General features: G+C 44.0%; 1 protein-coding gene across 1 annotated transcript in view; it reads left to right on the top strand.

Moving 5' to 3' along the window:
• The window catches only part of itga4 (integrin alpha 4), a 163,540-nt gene that overhangs the window by 20,405 nt on the left and 122,127 nt on the right, over nt 1-21,008 (top strand). The window contains exons 3-9 of the mRNA XM_078551939.1: nt 8,613-8,719; nt 8,815-8,941; nt 11,968-12,038; nt 12,123-12,252; nt 15,146-15,231; nt 20,682-20,744; nt 20,834-20,971. Of these exons, the coding sequence (XP_078408065.1) occupies nt 8,613-8,719; nt 8,815-8,941; nt 11,968-12,038; nt 12,123-12,252; nt 15,146-15,231; nt 20,682-20,744; nt 20,834-20,971 (722 nt within the window). The remainder of the gene's footprint in view (nt 1-8,612; nt 8,720-8,814; nt 8,942-11,967; nt 12,039-12,122; nt 12,253-15,145; nt 15,232-20,681; nt 20,745-20,833; nt 20,972-21,008) is intronic.

The following is a 21,008-nucleotide window of genomic DNA, read 5'->3' as shown; positions in this document are numbered from 1 at the left end:
TATAGTAAGAAATTCTTTTGTCCCAATTTTTGGGCACAGGAACATGGCTGTGTGCCCATTCAAATGGAGATGGGTGAGGCACAAAATCCATTTTCCCCCTCATCTGAATGATTGTGACATAAGTTCCTGCCCTCCAGCCCCTGGTCTCCTCATCTGAATGCTGCTGCTGAGCTCTGCACACAGCAAGGGGTACTGGCAATGTAGCTACACATCTCTTGGACAGGCAGGATGCATCTTAAGGTGAGAAAAAAAAAACACTGCAGTGGAAATTCTTACAAGTTGAACACCAAGACACATAAAGGAGACCAAATTGACACATACAGCCTTAGAGGCATTAATAGTTACAGAAGGACATGAGGAGAAACCTCATGATCCTGCAGAAGGCCAAGAGGCTGTACAGAACCACCCTCAGAAAGGAGGGGTGCAAGAGGGCAAAAAGGTCAATTCCTGGAGTCTGGACCTAGGATCTGGCAGTAGTGCTACAAGATGTGTAATGAACTCATGTGGGTGGTTGGGCTCAGTGAATGTGAAATCTCCTACCGACCACAACATTAGCCTCTCGCACTGCTCAATGAAAGAGGAGAAACTTCAGGGCTTCATTGACATTATCAAGAAAGTTAGGGATGAGCCTACTCCTTGGGTCTCACCCATTCAAGTGGCGAGTAACATTCGTGCCACACAGGTGCCAGGCAATGATCATCTCCAATAAGAGAGAATCTAACCATAGCTGCTTGACATTCAATGGCATTACCATCGCTGAATCCCCCACTATCAACATCCTGGAAGTTACCATTGACCAGAAACTGAACTGGACTAGCCAAAAAATACTCTGGCTACAAGAGCAGGTCAGAGGTTAGGAATCCTGGGGTGAGTAACTCATCTCCTGACTCCCCAAAGCCTGTCCACCATCTACAGGGCACAGGTCAAGAGTGTGATGGAATACTCCCCACCTGCGTGGGCAAATGCAGCTCTAACAACACTCACGAAGCTCAACACCATCCAGGACAAAGCAGCCTGCTTGATTGGCACCCCTTCTACAAACATTCACTCCCTCCACCACTGACGTACAGTAGAAGCGTGTGTACCATCTTCCAAACTCATGACCACAACCATCTAGAAGGACAAGGACAGCAGACAAATGGAAACACCACCACCTGGAAGTTCCCCTCCAAGTCACTCAGAACCCTGACTTGGAAATATATCACCGTTCCTTCACTGTCGCTGGGTCAAAATCCTGGAACTCCCTCCCTAACAGCACTTCGGGTGTACCTACACCACATGGACTGCAGCGGTTCAAGAAGGCAGCTCACCACCACCTTCTCAAGGACAATTAGGGATGGGCAATAAATGCTAATCTAGCCTGGGATGGTGGGGGGAGGGTGGTGATGGAGGGGTGTGCCCCTGGGGGGGTGGGGAGAGTGATGGCGCCAGTATGGCGAGGGGGGGAGTGATGGAGCCAGGGGGGAGAGGGGGGGGGAGTGAAGGAGCCAGTGTGGAGGGGGGAGAGCGGGTGGGGGGGGGGAGGGGAGTGATGGAGCCAGTGTGGAGGGGGGAGGGGGGGGGGGAGTGATGGAGCCAGGGTGGAGGGGGGAGAGGGGGGGAGTGATGAAGGGGGGAGAGGGGGGGGGAAGTGATGGAGCCAGTGTGGAGGGGAGAGAGGGGGGTGGAGTAATGGAGCGAGGGGGGAGGGGGGGGGGAGTGACGGAGCCAGTGTGGAGGGGGGAGAGGGGGGGGAGTGACGGAGCCAATGTGGAGGGGGGGGAGGAGGGTGAGTGACGGAGCCAGTGTGGAGGGGGGTGGGGGGGAGAGTGACGGAGCCAGTGTGGAGGAGGTTGGGGGGGGGGGGGTGGAGAGTGACGGAGCCAGTGTGGAGGGCGGGGGGAGAGAGTGACGGAGCCAGTGTGGAGGGCGGGGGGGGAGAGTGACGGAGCCAGTGTGGAGGGCGGGGGGGGGGGGAGTGGCGGAGTGATGGAGCCAGTGTAGACGGCGGGGTGGGTGGGGGGAGTAACGGAGCCAGTGTAGAGGGGGGTCGTGGAGGGGGGTCGGGGAGTGACGGAGCCAGTGTGGAGGGGGGGAGGGGGGAGAGTGACGGAGCCAGTGTGGAGGGGGGGAGGGGGGAGAGTGACGGAGCCAGTGTGGAGGGGGGGAGGGGGGAGAGTGACGGAGCCAGTGTGGAGGGGGGAGAGTGACGGAGCCAGTCTGGAGGGGGGGAGTGACGGATCCAGTGTGGAGGGGGTGGGGGGAGGGGGGCAGGGACGGAGCCAGTGTGGAGGGGGGGAGGGGGGCAGGGACGGAGCCAGTGTGGAGGGGGGGAGTGACGGATCCAGTGTGGAGGGGGGTGGGGGGGCAGGGACGGAGCCAGTGTGGAGGGGGTGAGGGGGGCAGGGACGGAGCCAGTGTGGAGGGGGGGAGGGGGTGAGGGGGGCAGGGACGGAGCCAGGGGGGAGGGGGGGAGGGGGGAGAGTGACGGAGCCAGTGTGGAGGGCGGAGGGGGGGGGGGGGGGGGGGAGTGACGGCGCCAGTGTGGAGGGCGGAGGGGGGGGGGGGGGGGGGAGGAGTGACGGCGCCAGTGTGGAGGGCGGGGGGGCAGAGTGACGGAGCCAGTGTGGAGGGCGGTGGGGGAGAGTGACGGAGCCAGTGTGGAGGGCCGGGGTGGGGAGTGACAGAGCCAGTGTGGAGGGCTGGTGGGGGGAGTGGCGGAGCCAGTGTGGAGGGCGGGGGGGAGTGGTGAGTGTAATGGAGCCAGTGTGGAGGGGAGGGGGGTGCCGGGGAGCGATGGAGCCGGTGTGGAGAGGGGGATGGTTGGAGCCTGTGTGGTCGCGGGGGGAATGGAGGTATGGAGCCAGTTTGGAGGTGGTAGTGGTGGTGGGGAGGGAGGGTGAGGTTTGGAGCCAGTGGGGTAGGGGTGTGGATCCATGTTTTAACAGCATGTGCAGCAGTTCTGCTTCTTAGTGAGCTTCACTGTTTCTCCCCAAGAACCTCTCGACCGACAGCATCCAACAGCACTGGGAATATTGAGGATGTGTTATGTTCAGGACACCCTTATCCTGATATGTGGCATGCCGAGCAAGCTGCTGTTGGGCTTGGACCGCTTACTTCCCAACCCCTTTCCCACACACAAATCTTGCCCTTCTGAATCCTGCTTTCGGACACCTAAGGACTGCTGCCTGCCCAGCTACGCCAGGCCCTGGAGGAGAAGAGAGAGCAGCAGCACAGAACTGATGAAGAGTTCCCATCACTTGATCGGACATTCGTAGCTACCAGCTCAGATACTGGCTCTGCACTTACCTTGCTAACATAAGAGTTGGGATCAGCGAATAGTGAATCATTGGACACAATTGGTCTGCAGGCAGGCCAGGGGTAAAGGATGGTATTGCTGCAGAGCGCTCAGTTGAGGACCTTGAGTGGGTGGCATGCACATCAAGATGCTGGGTGGATTGGCTTCCCTGCCACACAGCTTTCTAGCATTTTCAAGAAGCCTGGAGGCGTCTGACTCCAAGTTGGAACAGCGCATGATGCAGACCTTGCCCTCTCTGCAGCCTCTGCTCTATCTGCACTGTCATTCAGCAGACGTAGAGGCAATTTCATTGCTGCCCCAAACCTGTTGTAGCGTCTGTGTGGACAGATCACCCACTGCTCTGCCACCCCTGTGAGGATGCAGCAACACCCTCTTACAAATGGACCCAAACAACTTGAAAAACACTCCAGGGTCCTTTCGGAAGCTTTCCAATAGAAAAGGTTGCACAGATTTTACTTAGGGTGCTTGACTTTTAAAAAAAATATTACTGCAGGACCCATCGCCAGGACGCTTGTTTTTCAAAGTTGGAAACCTGGCATTATATCAACCAGTTAATGTGTTTGGGCGCACTCAGGATGCAGCTGGGGCAAGGCCTGCACCCCTGCCTCCCTCCTTGAAGTTTGAAATTTTCTTTTGCAACTGACCTGGCATCCCCTGCCACATTTTGCAGCCTCCCTACCGATGGCCAAGCACCTGAGATGCACTCCTAGGGGGTCAGTGTTAACTCTGTGCAAGTGGATGGGTTTTGAGTGAATTAAAATCTTGTTCCTGATGGCGCAGGTGCCTGTTTAGTGTGTGTAAAGTTGGTGACCTAATCCTAACCCCACTTAACCAGTGTGAAGCACCAGAGGTCACTTATGCTGGGACCCAAGGCCAGTGGGTTTTCAGACCATGTTTACCTTTTAATTTAATAAAGTCCTTTTCATCCATAACATTGTAAAAGTGACTTTTGAATTTTATAACCTCTATGTTGTCTTTAGCAATTCTGTAGACCAGGAATGTATGGTCATTGTTACGGCACAAATGATGGGTGATATTTCACAAGGTAACATTCCATGATTTGCAAACTATAATAATATATCTGCCTGACATCACCTCCAATGGAGAACTCCTGATGTGATCTCAAGTGCTGGAGAGCTATCAGATTGACGCCATTATCAACCCCTACTCATTCTTTGCAGACATGTTTTTTTAACTTGATTATTTAGCCTTTATATGAATTTTTTGATCTAAGCTACACTGTAATTCAGCCTGGGGGCTGCAAACACATTTCTTGAATAAAATAACATTGTTATAACAGAAGAGGAATTTCACTCTTTGTATATTTAAGGAGGCTTTTGTTCAACCACCTGCACTTTCGAACAGAATGTACGAAAAAGCTGGACACATACTTGGTTATTCCTGCTGTTGTAAGGAATTTGGAATACGGAGATCTTCACAATTCCTTGACTCATCAGGCACAGGCACTGAATGCTTCGATTAGCAGCACGACTTTATGAAGCTCAATTAGCCTAACCAAAATTAATACTTAGCAACATCAGTAGCTGTAACAGTGAACTCCAGTCCTTGCTGTCCAAAGTCACTGGGGCATTATCTTCTGGTTTATGCTCTATTGACCTTCATCTTGTCCTCCCTTGGGATGTTCCAAAGTGTCCTTCTTTTATCCTGTTAAGAGACACTTCCTATGCTTTATTAGACTGTGGTTGTTTCTGGTCAGCACGATTGGGCCAAGTAGTCGTAGTAGTGGTAGTTAGTCCATAGCCATGGCCTGGGCTAACACTTCAGCCCTTACCAATTTTTTTCCCTTATTTCCACCCCCCCAACTTTTTTGCAGGCAATCTAAAGCTCGTGTCTGCTGACATCAATCATTTTCTGCAGTTATACACTTTTGTAACTTCATTAATGCCATTGTTCATAACATAGAAGAGTAAAAACATATTTTCCAGCATTTACTCAAATGTCAAGGTCCCCTTTTAAGCCATACATTAACAGGTAGAGACACATCTTATAATTAAATTGCTTAACACTCAGCTAATCTTCAGTTTGCCTTGCATTATACATATATCTATGCATATATATTCATACAAAAGAATCAAAATCTCAAAAAGAATTCCACTTGACCTTTGTCTCACATGCAGTTTACAAAACTCTAGCTCAGCCCTCTAATCTCACTTCCCCTCTACAACTACTGAGCATAGTGTCTGTGCTACAGCATGAGCAACTTTAGTATTATGTTTTGCTGCTTATCTTTTAACTGCATGCTTACCCATAAACAAGATTGTGTAACAAAAGCAGAAAATGCTAGAAAGACTCAGCAGGTCTGGCAGCATCTGTGGAAAAAGAAACCGAGTTAAAGTTTCAAGTCCGTATGACTCTTCTTGGCTCTGAAGGAGAGTCATGCGGACTCGAAACGTTAACTCTGTTTCTCTCTCCACAAATGCTGCCAGATCTGTGTTTTTCCAGCATTTTCTGTTTTTATTTCAGATTTCCAGCATCTGCAGTATTTTGCTTTTATCTTTTGTTTTTAACAAGATTGTGTAGTTATTGGTAGAATCGGATTATCCAAAGATACTTGGATCCTACAATATTTCCTTTCATCTCAACTTCCGTCTTTGTGTTTTCATGTTAACAATGACCAGCATGCTTCTGAACTTTCCTTGCTTATTATTTCTTAGATCTGAATATGAAGTCCCGTATATTTTCCCTTCTCACTCCCTTACTGTCTAGCGATCAAAACTGATTACAGAATTGGGATAGCTTTCAACTCCGACAGGGGTTGTAAAACTGGGAATATCAGATGGGTTGCCCATTGTACGCGTTTCCCAACCTACCTTTCCATTACAGCTAACTGGACCACTATGTTCTTGACCTTTCTTCACACCTGAATTCTTACAGCTGCTCCTAATCGTGTAGTTCACTTAAGCTCCTGTTCCATTCACATATACATGAATTGCTGCTGCAGCCAGAGCAAAGCTATATGCTTTCTACCTATGCCCAGTTCAGCCCTTCTTTCCTTTGTCTCGTGTGCTCCTGCAGCTTCCCAACAAACTGCTCCACGCACACTTTTTGCCCAACCCCATTTGTATTGATTTAATTAAGTCCAATCACAGCTGATGCTCTGTATGTTCACTTGCTGTCTGTGAAATAAAGCAGCTGAAGCATTTAGGCCGATTTTGTAACCTCCCCGTTTGCCGGCAGCATGCAAAGGAGGCCTGTGCCTCAAAATGGCTCAGATCTCCTGTTGTGCATTTAAAACTAAAAATAGCCCCATGGTGTACAGCTGTTCAGAGTACAGTCCTTCAAATAGGCTTTCCAGTAAGAGGCAGCGTGTCCCAAGGCTACTTCTGTGCTAAAAGTTTCAACTTTTCACCCCAATTTCAAATCCATGGTATAAGCAGAACACACAATGGGACTCTGTTTAATAAAAATAAACTGCTGGTGAGTCAGGTCAAGAAGTTGCTATCTTCTGCAACTAAAACTGGTTTTAAGTGATATTTTGGATGTTATCTTGTCACTTAGAGCATTGTCTATTCCAGCATTCAGTACCTAGTGTTATCTATATTTTTCTATGATTACATGAGCAGCAACACCTTTGAATAGCCTGTGAAATAAGTCAAAATAAACAAATATGCAAATATGTTTAAAGGTGCAAATTCATTGAATTCTGGTTTTTACTTGCCTTTAGTTGTGTTTGAAAAGTCATTATTTCCCTGGGTTATTTAATTTTTGCTCAGTTCTGGAGCCATTTCAGACAAGTGTTCAAGTGTCGACTCGGGGATTCTGGCTTTTCCGACAGTTTTTAAATGGTAATTTCTGAGCACTGGACTATTTGAAAGATTCTCAGGACTTGCTATATCCTGGAATTTAAAGTTTTAGCTCCCCCAGCACCCCCACCCCCCTTCGACAGCTGACTTTGCACTCTGGGATCTGAAGCTGGACTTCCATAAGATTTTCAATGGAATCTTCTGCTGCAGTAGGGAAATTTAAATCTCTGCCTTCAGCTTCCAAGCCTTTGTTTGGAGCAGTTCTCCTCTGCGCTTCTGCTTCTGAAGCTAGCTTCTTTAAAGGTCAGACTACTTTGCTGAATTATTTTCTCAGTCTTCCAGCATTTTAGTTTTTCTCTGCGTTTTCTGAGGTCTTGGGTTTTTCCACAAGCTGCCACCATTTGGTTAGGGTGTGGGTTTCTGTGTGATAGGTCTGAAGAAGTCTTTGTAGTCGTACATAGCTTAACTGTAAGTCTTTATTGACACTTAGAACTATTTACAAATGTACAGTAAAGAATACAAGCCAGACTTGTAGGTGTTGGTCATGTGCTCTCTTACATCACACTGTGGCCGGTACTGTACTCAGTCTCGTATTAACCTTACATGTGCCAGACCCTTATACGACAATAAAAAACAATAAGGAGTCTTCAGAAACAGAACTGCATGTGCTGTTGGAACAGGGCTGTTTTCTTTTTCCGTGTACTGGTGTAGACAAGTACAGTGGCCTCAAATGAAAATGCACTCAGTCAAAATACATTATATCTTGCCCCTTAGTAAGTTCAGATAAGTCCAAATCGGGTTCAATGCTTGCAAATGGTGTTCTCAATGCTTTGAAGAATGACATGTTTCGTGCGTGATATGTGAACTATGCTTCGCAGTACTCATTGATACTTATGTGTCGGTCACAAAATGGCTGGACGTCATATGGGGCTGTTTGTTTCCAACACATTTCGCAAGTTCTTTACCTCCTGGCTTTAACAATGTAGCTCTGAATTTCCTTCTCTTTCTGCTTTCTGACGTGAAATGATATTACATTGGTGCCTGGCTGAAAGTGTATCAGGGTCTACATGCAGCTTGCATGTAACGCTTTTCAGTTTGCCAAGATCAGTGAAGAGGTCAGCGTTTACTGTTCGGGAATATTGTTGGTATGCGTAGGAACTGCATATATAACTGTAATCATGTGCAGATCTGTTGCTGTGTGGAAACTGATAAGCATGTCACATTCTACAGATATGACTTCTAACTGCAACTCTGCAATTCACAAACTTGCTTTCAAATTTTTCAAATTAATTTCAAATGTTGCCTTTTCTTACATTTGAATCAGGCATGAACCTAACATGAGCCTGAATGAATATTGTATTACTGAGTATAAAAAAACATATGTTAACATGGAAAGTATTTTACTAAAATTGTGGTGATTATGTAACTTAGTCAGGAACGTAAATCAATGTGCAGTTTTGACTTCACAGGTAGTGTAGTTTTTGTGACCTGTTTATATTGATACAATATTACATGCAAATAAAGAAATAAATAATTCAATTTTTTTGTAGGTATTCCCAAGGGAAAAAAATGTGGGCGAGATTGTACAGAAGAGAAAGATGACCAATGGCTTGGTGTTAGTTTGTCGAGACAGCCAAAGGAAGATGGTTACATTTTGGTATTTGCACATTCTTCAAAATGCATATTTAGCATATTTATTAGAATACAAAATTAATTGTATGTTTTATATCAAAATGTTTAATATTTTTGAAGGCCTGTGCACATCGGTGGAAAAATATATACTACATAAATTTTGACAAACGACCTCTTGGCTTGTGTTTTAAAATTCCAACTGATTTGCAGCCTTCTCAAGATTTACCACTGATACCGTGCTTTAGAGGTAAGAAAATTAATTGAAAGGTTATATTCAACAGGTTATTTTGCACAAGTGATGCCCTTTGAAATCAATTAAGCCTTTCCATGACAAGTCAATGTTGTCTTCTCCTATTTAGAAGACAACCATTACAGGAATGCCATTGGTGATTTTTTGCAATTACTTGAGTGGCAATTACCCTGTTTATCTAATGTAGATGTGACTAATGTAAATGGAAGGGTACCAATTCGGCATTGCTAGCTGTATTATATTTGAAAGGGATAGCAAAAATAAATTAGGGGGAAGGATAACATGACTAGCAAGAAGTATTCGGAAAGTATGGAGAATATTTATCTTGGCTTGAGTTGCCTTGGGTTGATAAGATCTGTTGCAAGGCTTGTGACTGTGAAGGTTATATAACTTATATATAACTGGGTCTTTGCGAGTCACCACCACTGGCTACCACATTAATCTGTTTTCAATCCACAGATGCACAAAATAAGTGACAGAATCCTTGTTTACAAACACTTATACCACTCACATTCCTTCCATGGAGAATCAGTTTGAGTGGAAACAGTACTAACAAGAGCCAGGCTTCCCAAAAGTGCTGAGTCTTATTGATGGTATACACGTGGCTCCTAAAATAACCACTTGTCAACCCCATAATGCAGATGGAATTGCTGTTGGTTCTGTGTAGCGGGCTTTTTAATTCTTGTTGCATCCCTATTTGCCATGAAGATGTTAATGTATATAATGTTATTGGAAATTATTTTAAATTAGACTTGTAGTAGGGTCTGTGCTTGTGGGGGGTGGTGTGTGTTGTGTGTGTGTGTCTTAATTGGATTAAAGCTAATTAATCTGGGTGCTTTAATGTATAGTACTTTTGAGATGTTAACCAGTAAGGTAGAGGGTACATTTGCATTTTGCTGAATAAACCATTCAAAGACTGGGGATGAAATCTTGCACCTAGCTAGGAGACACCAAGCAATATGTTTATATTACTAATAAAATTGGTACAATGAAAGGGGTTTTATTGTTATAAGAGGTGGAGTTCAAAGGGCCTAGTGATACAGTGAGAATTTGCATTCAAAGGGAAGGCTAGGTATATACAGAAAAGAGTTTTTTGTATGTGTAAGTCAGAGGCATGCTGCCTGTAAGATGTGTAAGCTGTGCAAAGGAATCTCATTTTGTTTTTGAAAGATAAAATGTGCTTTGCCTGGTGTCTGTTTAAGTCTATGGGTTATTGTTGCCTTGGGGAAGATTTACCTGGGAGTGATTAATTTGGGGATTTGTTTAAAAGTTATTATGGTAGTAATTTGTAGACATGTATGTGTTTAATTCCTTGTTAAATTAATAAATGTTTAATTTAATTTGTATAAAAACCTCTGGAGGCTTGCTGATTTCATTTCTGAATTCAGAGCTGCTTCTCAAACATACCAATGAAGATATAGGTTATGACAGTTGTTAAAGTTTCCCCCTGGGATTTTAAATAACTCAACTTTTACCAACTGCTGTGTCATAACACTGTTGTAAAAACCTATCTGGTTCACTGATGTCCTTTAGGGAAGGAAATCTGCCATCCTTGCCTGCTTTGGCCTGCATGTGACTCCAAACTCACAGTATATGCGATTGACTTTTAACTGCTATCTGAAATGGCCTAGCCAGCCATTCAAGTTCAAGGAAAATTAAGGATGAGCAACAAATGATGGCCTTGTCAGCGATGCCCACACCCCATGAAAGATTGAAGAAAAAAAAATCCCTGCACTCATATCAGAGCACCACGGCTGCACAATTTCTAACGTACCATGCAAAGAAATCTGAAGATTCTCAAAAGATTGCATGAAGGGCTTGTGCTCCTTCATCAGTTGCCATCTTCAGCAACCTCATTGCAGAGCATTTTTATTTAGCCCTTTGATCAGGTTGTCCGTACTCGTCTACTTCTCTCCACTTGTGCTATATGCTTCACCAAATGAATGCCCCTTGGCGTCCTATCTGATTCACCCTCAAGGTGAATGTATCAGAACTGTTGTTTGTATGTGGGGATATATAATACTTGAGATTACTCACCTCCACGCAATCAGGGCATCGTGGGACGTCCCAGCATTGAGATAAAGTAAGTATGATCAGGGCACCTGTACAGGGTTAGTAATACTATACCAACTCCAATAGGTTGAACTGTTAATGGTTATATTAAGATACACAGGTGAAAGGCATTGTTTAAATAAGTATCTAGAGCACATATAAAGAGAGACTGTTGGGACACGGGGGTAGTAGGTAGGAAGCAGACATGGGTTTATTTATGAATACACTATTGCATATTGTCAGGAAAGATAATAGTGTGTACTGCATCAACTGATTTGGGAATCCTTTAACAGAATTGCAGGCTGTTGTTGGACATATGTGGCTGAATGTTTAGTGTGTAAGTTAGATGGGCTGTCACCAAGAGACAAAAGTCATCTTGGCCTACATTCTCTATTACCTTACTCCCACAGTTTAAAGAGCAACCTCCTTGGGCTGAATCATTTTTTTTTAAATGGACAAAAGGTAGGTATTGGCAACTCAATGTTGGGAAGATGCAGTGACACTCCAGTGTCAACCTAGATTTCACTTTGCATGAATGAATGACTTAGCAGTGTTCAAATACATTCAAGTAACATTTTTGCCTTGGTTGAGGTGATAAGGTGAATAGGTGCTATTGATATCCCCTTTAAGAGTAATGGTCTTTTCCTATTCCTAAATTTTCTTGTGTCATATTTGTTATGTTGTATTTTATTTGATATGTGTACTTTTGAGAATTTAATGTCGCATGAATTATTGGGAGCAACCCTGTGATCTGGAACTTTTAAAGCAGTCAGCTAGGAAATTGCAGGCTTGCGATTTCTGGGAAAGAAAACACTATTTCCCACTGGGGTTGCTTAATCATGCTATAGAATAATGCGCACTTGTTGGACAGCATTTTGGGAGTACGATATACTTTTTCTAATTTCATCATAATTGCAATATGCAAAATAAAACATTTCTAGATGACAGTGGAATTCCTTCTCTTTCATTAGAAAATCAATGGACGTATGGTCATGATGCGAATGGATTATGTCAGGCTGGAATTGCCAGTTTTCTGACTGAGGTGAGTAATGATTGCTTCTTACATAATATTTTAGTTTCCTTAATAAATATATGCATTACATTAACCCCATATTTTGTTTCATAGGATTTAATTGTAATGGGAGCTCCTGGATCTCATTACTGGACTGGAACTGTTGCTGTCAAGAATGTAAAGACGGATTCTTTGCTCTTTTACGAGGATGATGAAAATAGAGTTAAATATGGAAGCTACCTAGGTATGCAACTCCTGATCATTGATATACCCATTGCGATTAAGATCTGTAAAAATGTGAAACCGTCAACTACATAAAGCAGTTCAGCTTATCTTTTTATTAAACAAAGTACGTTTTGAGCTTGATTTATAGAATTTGGTACAGTTTTTAATTACATGTTTGTTGACATGTGTAAAGGAGCAGTAGGGTAAACTTTGCAAGATATTTTCTGTTATTTGGATGTTGCATGTAAGGATATACAGGAGCACCTATAGACTTCCATCTGTAAGAATCAATGGCAAAATATAGTTGATAATTCCCCATAATTTTTTGTTGGCTGCTTGCAAGGCCCCTTCAAGGTGTAAAATCTATGAAAATTGAGTTTATCACCCTGAAGTAGTTGTCTCCTCTGATGGCTCTTGGCCCTCCCCTAGTTGTCTAGTTCCTTGTCCCCTATCCCTACTCCACCTGTTTATGCCTCCCATCTTTTCTCTTGCTAGTGTCTTCCCCTTCAGTTCTCTCATCCCATTTGAAATCCACCTACTACTTTCTTGACCTCTATACAGTGCAGCTATAATAACTATCTGTCAGTACTCTTAAGAGAATGACACCAGTCCCTCTGCATATTAACCATCTTACCAATGATTTCCCCAATTATGTACCCCCTCCCATAAGCAAAGCACAAGTCATTGAATGTGGCAGGATAAGTTAACAAGACTATTAATACAGTATATGGTGGGATCCTTGGCTTTATAAATAGAGGCATAAGGCAGGATTTTCCCGCAGGCTTTGGAATCCCAGTGTCAGGGCTAAATGCGTGTCCCAAGCCCACGCTTGCCAGGAAGCCCACAAAGCAGGTGACCTTCGAATTGGCTGCCTCCATGCTCGTCATCCTGTCAGGGATGGTGGATGGGCTCCCAATGCTCGCCCGCCCAATCACAAGGCTGCCCTAGAGCCTCGACAACTGCACCTGGAGAGATGGGTGCTGCTAAGGCAGGTAGGAGAACATGACGGTACATTAAATGGAGGTCCCCTTGGAGTCATAAAAATAAACAGTTATTTAAGGGGTGAGAATGGAAGGTCCCTCGGATTGGAGGGGGAAGCCCTTTGCTTGGATTGTTGGGGCTTCAGAGGCATCTTTTGCTGCCCGTGGTCCTCTCTTAGGCCTCTGGCTCCTATGACCTCCTGGACTCCTGCAGGGAGGCCATTTCCATTAAATTGACAGCCTCCGCTAGTGGCAGAAAGCCACTCTGCCACCGGTGTGGAAAGAAAACTGCTCTTAATTGGGGCCTTAAATTGGTAATTTGGCTGTCTGCCTCCATGGTATGGGCAGCCAATCCTCATTCCTGCCTGCTCCTGGAAACTTCCCGGTAGTGGGGATGCAGCAGGGGCCCTCCTGATGTGACTCTCCCCCTGCTACTTTCCTAGGAAAGAAAAGGTTCCCCCTTGCCACCAAGGATGGGGAAAATTCTGCCCATTGGGCAAAAAAGCAAGGAGGCTATGTTTAATCTGGTGTGCTGGAAATGTGGAAGTAATAAGTGAAAGGAGTTTAAGTGTGGCAGTGGTGGGATGATCGTCTTGGAATGTGGGAGTACTTGGAGGAAGTAGTGATAAAGGGATTAAGATTAAAGGATGGAGTGTTGGACAGTGGGAATTTTGGAGAAGCTTGTGCATGTGGAGGTATTGGTTTCCTTACACTGAGCTGAGACCTGATTTATTCATTTGGTGAAAGTGGACACTTTTAAGTAACTAAAATGTAGATCCAGCTCAATGCTGGGTAAATATTTTAGGAGAATCTTGCTGTCCCTGATGCAAGGTTTAGAAATTCATTCCTAAGTATTACCCAGGGACCAGTTTTAACTTGCTTTGCTTATGCTACTTTAGTCCACTATGGATATCAGTATAGTCCTGAGAGAGTGCTTCATTGTCAGAGGTGCTGTTTTGCAGATGAAACATTAAACCAGGTGGACATAAATGATCCCATTTGAAGAACATGGAATGTCCTGACGAACATACCACCATCAGCAGCACCAAAAGAAAAATTTATTTAACTTGCTCTTCATTCATTCATTATTCATGGGACAGTGCTGTAGCATTTGCCTAAATTAGGATAATTCAGAAGTAATCCGTTAGTTGCACAGCACATTGGTATTCCTGAGGACCCAAGGACCTAAGGCTCTATACAAATGCACATGATGCTTTGCTGTAGGAATGTGTTCAGGCTGAGACCATAGACTTGAATTGGTTCCATTCTTTGGTACACTTGAACGATCAGAAGCAGAACTCACGGTACAATCCTTAGAATCAGGAAGAAAACATCTCGAAACAAAGCTGGGTATATGAATTTGCAGCATTAAAAAGATTTATACCTTTAAGGTCAACCAGTGGCAGACTGCTGGCACAAGACATCATGGCCCAGACTCCAGGCAGTTGCAATGCATTATATGATCATGGCCTAAGTACTGGGGATGCCAACAAATTGTATTAATGAACTGACTTTGTATTATTGGGTGAGATTAGTCTTTCTTGGGACATAACTGAGTAAGATTAAAATTGATTTTTTAAATGGGTTTTGCATATTATAAACATTACTTTTGCAACTAAATATTTAGCTGCTGGAAAGCTCACAATTATTGCTCCTGTTGTTGGAGCAATTTGATTGGTTCAGCTGCTTCTTTACTGAGGTTTTGCTGTCTGCTGAAGCGTGTTTGATTACTTTCATATGCTCTTCATTTGTAATTGGAAATTAATCTTCCAACTTTCCTTGTGTTTGTTAACTACCTTCTATAACTCTTCAATTATGATCCGTCGCTATTTTATGAATATGAAATTTGACCCAAAAGTTACAAGTGTAAAATTGTAGTTTGATGTGATAGACATTGGTGTGCGTAATATCAACATTTTTATTATTTTCCAGGTTATGCTGTTAGTGCAGGACACTTTACTCACCCAAACAGCACAGAAATTGTGGGAGGGGCGCCTCAACAGGAATTGACCGGTCAGGTAAGAATTTTACTTTGCTTTTTTAAAAAACAAGGTCCCTTCAAAAAGAGTCCTCCTGCATTCTACCCTACAATTATAAAAATGACATGAATGACTGGTATGAGATTGCTCCAGAATTTCATATTTGATACAATTTTAAATACATTGACTTTCCTTCCATAAGTTTTCTCTTTTGTCCCTCCTAAATTCAGTTGGAAGAAGTAAAAATCCAAAAGGGAGAAATCCTTTTGGAAGTTGTTAATAATCAAGTTAGTCAGGCCAATAGAAGGTAAGTGAAGAAAGCTCTGCTTCCCCACACTCTTTGAAACTCAGTCAGTTCTCTGCTCTTCTATCTACCTTTCAATTACTTTTCAACCCCATTCAGCATGAAAGTCCTAAAATGAGTCAATATGCTTTTCATGCAACATTTATTACAAACTTATAATCAACCAGTTGAGCATGAACAATAGACAGAGGCTGGTATTTGAATGATGAGGGAACGATGTGAGGAGGAGGCACACTGCATGACAGGAATTTTATAATCCTACCATACTCTAAGGGGCTGCCCCCTTTTCCTTCAGCGACCCTCCCCACAATCAAGTTCGTGACACCAGATTCACAAGTGTATGGCTTGTACAGAATGACCAGCGAGACAAGTTTCTTCTGATTATTCACAATTGCTTTATTGAATCATCCATAACCCCAATATTTAAAACAACCCGTTCCCAGTACCCGACACGACGTCACCACAACTCAGGCTTAAACTTATAGAAATGCTAACTTCATACAAAGTCCTCACGACTTGGTTTAAACTTACAAAAATATAGGCAAAACACAACGTCTCATGCTGAAACCTTAAGAAAAAACCCTCAGACCAATATCATCAAGAAATGGCAGAAACAAGTTACAATTTACTGGCAAAGAACGCCATGTTCTTGCCCCAAACCTTCAGAAAACCCTCAGGCCAATATCACTACGATTTGGATGAAACTTAAAATTCCTAACACGGCTGGTCTGTCCAGTGTTGAATGTAGGCCTGAGTCAAGGTAATCAGCCCTGACCCCACTCCTGTCTGCAGCATAGGTACTCAGATGTGCTCTTCTTTTATAATAAGTTAACTTAGACATGTAAAAATACATTTCCTGTTGTTGCAATGCCCAGTTAGTTGATTCCACACAAAGTCCAGACAAATATCATCAGCTCCTGCTGGTTGAAACAATATGGGGTTTTCCATGGAAGATGTATCCAGATGAATATTACTAGTTCTCATTGTATGCGCAATTCTCCTGCTGTTTGAGGTGAGATAGTAACATCACCCTGGCTCCAAAGTTAATGAAGGTTTGAATGACCCTATTTCCAGTACTATTGTCTGTGATACAGATCTTAGTTGCATAATTCCTTAAGTGTATTGTATTGATGATATGTTCTTTGTGCCATTGCATTGGGTAATCTTGATTGCATTAGTCAATGGCAGGTAATGGCATTTCCCTGGTACCATTGTTCCCTGATAGCACTGAGTCAATGTCTGAATCCTTTGGCGTTCCAACCATGAGGTCAAAACATTTCCGTGAGTTTGAAATTATATTCCATAAATTTCCCAGTTGGAGGGGATTCTAATACTGCAGATACTGATGTTAATTGTTGTGCAAACCAAATCCCGGAGGGAAACCTGGCTTACGGACCATACCCTTTTTTTCGGTATCCTGAAAAGGAGACGACAGTGTACCGATCTCAGCAATAAGAGGTCCAGTAACATTTTTTGGATTTCATAAATTAAAAGTAAAAGTTCTATTAACAAAAATAAAAGAAAACTTAAGCGCACAAAATTACAGTTACACAATTAGGGTTAGCCTTAAAAAAAAAACATTCCTCCAAAAACTCTGTACTTGGTCAAACCCAGAAGTAAAAACCTTGCAGGCAACACTCCCTTACAGATGTCTACTATGAAATCCAGTAATATTACACTAGGCAAACTGCTGTAGCTTCAATGAAGGCTTACCACATGACCTCTACCCTCTTCACCCTGCAGTGGAATCCACTTCAGAATAAAGCTGCTTGCTGCAGCCCAAGACTTTTCTGGCTTGAATGGATGGGTGATTCAAACTGCATCCTCTCCCATCTCAGAGCTCCAGCTATGGCTCAACAGCTCAAACAGCTCCAGCTTTCTCTACCTATCTCTAGCTATCTCTCTAGCTCCAGTTGCACAGTAACTCTTATTTTTTTTTTCTTTCATCTCAGGTTTCATTGTTTTCACACACACTTTTTCAAACCCTTCCAAATATAAGATCTTTCATGTTTCCACCTTGTCTTTGCTATTGGGTCAATAAAATATAATAACCCTACCACTATTTACATATGGAACTCTTGCAAGAAGCAAACATGTTCCTTGTTACCTCTGACTGTTCTTTGATATTCAAAGAAACTCTCAATTTATCTCAAATTGCAAACGTTAGATCGAGCCTATTTACTTGTACCTCAGACTTAACTCCTCTGTCCCTTCTCGTGTTTCCAACCCCCAGACAGCCTGACTTTATCAATCTCTTGCCTAGCTTAAGTAAATCGTGTGCTCTCTCTGGTGCGTGCATTCTCTCTCTCTTCCCTCTCTCTCTCTTCCCTCTCTCTCTCTTCCCTCTCTCTCTCTTCCCTCTCTCTCTCTTCCCTCTCTCTCTCCCCTCTCTCTTCCCTCTCTCTCTCTTCCCTCTCTCTCTCTTCCCTCTCTCTCTCTTCCCTCTCTCTCTTCCCTCTCTCTCTCTTCCCTCTCTCTCTCTTCCCTCTCTCTCTCTTCCCTCTCTCTCTCTTCCCTCTCTCTCTCTTCCCTCTCTCTCTCTTCCCTCTCTCTCTCTTCCCTCTCTCTCTCTTCCCTCTCTCTCTCTTCCCTCTCTCTCTCTTCCCTCTCTCTCTCTTCCCTCTCTCTCTCTTCCCTCTCTCTCTCTTCCCTCTCTCTCTCTTCCCTCTCTCTCTTCCCTCTCTCTCTTCCCTCTCTCTCTTCCCTCTCTCTCTCTTCCCTCTCTCTCTCTTCCCTCTCTCTCTCTTCCCTCTCTCTCTCTTCCCTCTCTCTCTCTTCCCTCTCTCTCTTCCCTCTCTCTCTCTTCCCTCTCTCTCTCTTCCCTCTCTCTCTCTTCCCTCTCTCTCTTCCCTCTCTCTCTTCCCTCTCTCTCTTCCCTCTCTCTCTTCCCTCTCTCTCTCTCTTCCCTCTCTCTCTCTCTTCCCTCTCTCTCTCTCTTCCCTCTCTCTCTCTCTTCCCTCTCTCTCTCTCTTCCCTCTCTCTCTCTCTTCCCTCTCTCTCTCTCTTCCCTCTCTCTCTCTCTTCCCTCTCTCTCTCTCTTCCCTCTCTCTCTCTCTTCCCTCTCTCTCTCTCTTCCCTCTCTCTCTCTCTTCCCTCTCTCTCTCTCTTCCCTCTCTCTTCCCTCTCTCTCTCTCTTCCCTCTCTCTCTCTTCTCTCTCTCTCTTCCCTCTCTCTTCCCTCTCTCTCTCTTCCCTCTCTCTCTTCCCTCTCTCTCTCTTCCCTCTCTCTCTCTTCCCTCTCTCTCTCTTCCCTCTCTCTCTCTTCCCCCTCTCTCTCTTCCCTCTCTCTCTCTTCCCTCTCTCTCTCTTCCCTCTCTCTCTCTTCCCTCTCTCTCTCTTCCCTCTCTCTCTCTTCCCTCTCTCTCTCTTCCCTCTCTCTCTCTTCCCTCTCTCTCTCTTCCCTCTCTCTCTCTTCCCTCTCTCTCTCTTCCCTCTCTCTCTCTTCCCTCTCTCTCTCTTCCCTCTCTCTCTCTTCCCTCTCTCTCTGCCTTCTTTACAGAATAACACAATATTCCCTAAAATATTTTTTAAAAATCCATTCTCTCACTTTCCTCATAACAGGTTTCCCTCCTTGCTTTCCACAATTTTTAATTTACAGGTGTGAACTTTTTCTCATTTGCAGACTTTGTATCTGTGTTTGACTCCCTTCTCCTGCAATCGCACCCCATGCCCCCACCCACTCATTCATGTTTTGGAGGTCCAGTCAGCCCTGCCCCAGTCCCATTTCTTCCAGGTCTGACTGCCAGGTCCCATTCTCTATGGAGTTCCTAGAACAGATAGCAGGGATTGTGGTTTCTGCAGATAATAGGTTGGATTCTGGAGAGCATACTGAGGCTGCAGTCCCTGCCATTAGTTCTAGCGGTAGCGCTGAGAGGGATCTGTTGTAGAGCATTAGCAGCTGATGTTAGGTAGAAGTAGGATTCAGTAAGCAGGGCCAAATAGATGACAATGAAAGGTGGTCTGAATGGCTGTAAAGGAGAGGCAGGGGGGCTGAAGTTTATAGCAGTGCTTTTGAGTGAGGGAAGGAACTTGGAATGGATGGATTAAAACACACGGATTAGAATTTGTAATTGGAGGCTTTGGGGACCGGGAGCCACCATAGATCATCAGGGGCAATAAGATGGGTGAGTAGGATTTGGTGCAGTATTGGAGTTTTGGATGAGCTGATGGGGACGGAAGGCCAGCAGGAAAGCTTTTGGAATATTGGAACCTGAAGATGATCATTTCACCATGGATGAAGCTTTCAGCAGCAGCTAAGTCGAGACAAGAATGGGTGATGTTGTGGAGATGAAAGTACGTGGCCTTTGTGATGGAAAGAATATGAGGTCAGAAGTTTAGTTCTGAGCTCAAAAGAATGCTGAGGTTTCAAACAGTCTAGTTTAAGCTGAGATAGTGGCTGGAGTGGGATGAAATTGATAACATAGATACTGCATTAATAAGTGTGGGCCAAAGTCAATGGTGTCAATCTTCCTGATGTTTAACTGGAGGAAATTGCAACTCATTCAAAAGAGGACTTCAGGCAAGCAACATGACGGTATTGAGGCAATGGATTGGTCAAGAAAAGTAATGGAGAGATAGTTCTAGGTATCACTGGCATAAGATGGAAGCCAATTCCTTTCCTTCAGATGGTATTTCCTAGGTGCAGCTTTCAGAGGAGGGAGCTTAGCACAGATCCTTGGATTTAGGTGGTAATGATCTAGGGGCTGAAAGACAAGCCATTGCTTGAGATACTCTGGCTTTGATTAGATGAATGAAAGTGGAAGTAAGTGAGGGAAATCCCACTGAGCTGGAAAATGGAGGAGAGGCGTTGGAGGAGCATGGTATGGTCAACTGTGCCAAAGGCTGTGTAGGTGACTAAGATGGGTGATGCAGAACAGGAATTGGGATATTATTTGTGATTTTGGTTAGAGCTGTTTCAATGCTGTGGGAGAAAGGGTGAAACCCCCATTGGAGTGATTTAAACTGAAGTGTGGGAAAGATGGCCGCAGATTTAGGAGGTGACAAATTATTTTAATCTATTTTTTGGTACTGCTAATGGATGATATTAGTGAGGCTACTCAGTGTAATAATTCTTGTTAATATTGTGTGGATAAAGTAAAAGCTGTCTTCCTTCAAATTTGTATAGAAATTGAATAGTTTTGGAAAAAATTTGCATATTTTGTCTAATGGCTGAAAATATTTTTTAGGTTTATATTTTTGAACAGCGTGAACAGGCTTTGGAAATAATTTTCACAGCAAAGGGTAAAATGGTATGTGTGACATTCAAGGTTTGATTTAATTCCGTGATGGTGGAAAAATTGCAATGTTTCACTTGCTACTTTTTTGTTTCCACTTACAGCTTGGTTCATACTTTGGATCATCAGTTTGTGCAGTGGACCTCAATTCAGATGGCCTCTCAGACCTGTTGGTGGGAGCGCCCATGTACAGCACAGTCAGAGAAGAAGGAAGGGTGTATGTTTATTTGAATACAGGATTGGTAAGATTGAAGAATTCCTTTTGAATTAATTGATATT

Source organism: Cetorhinus maximus, chromosome 11, assembly GCF_964194155.1.
Source record: "Cetorhinus maximus chromosome 11, sCetMax3.hap1.1, whole genome shotgun sequence".
NCBI lineage: Eukaryota > Metazoa > Chordata > Chondrichthyes > Lamniformes > Cetorhinidae > Cetorhinus > Cetorhinus maximus.
Note: the sequence above shows the minus strand (reverse complement) of the source record. Positions and strands in the feature narration are given on the sequence as shown.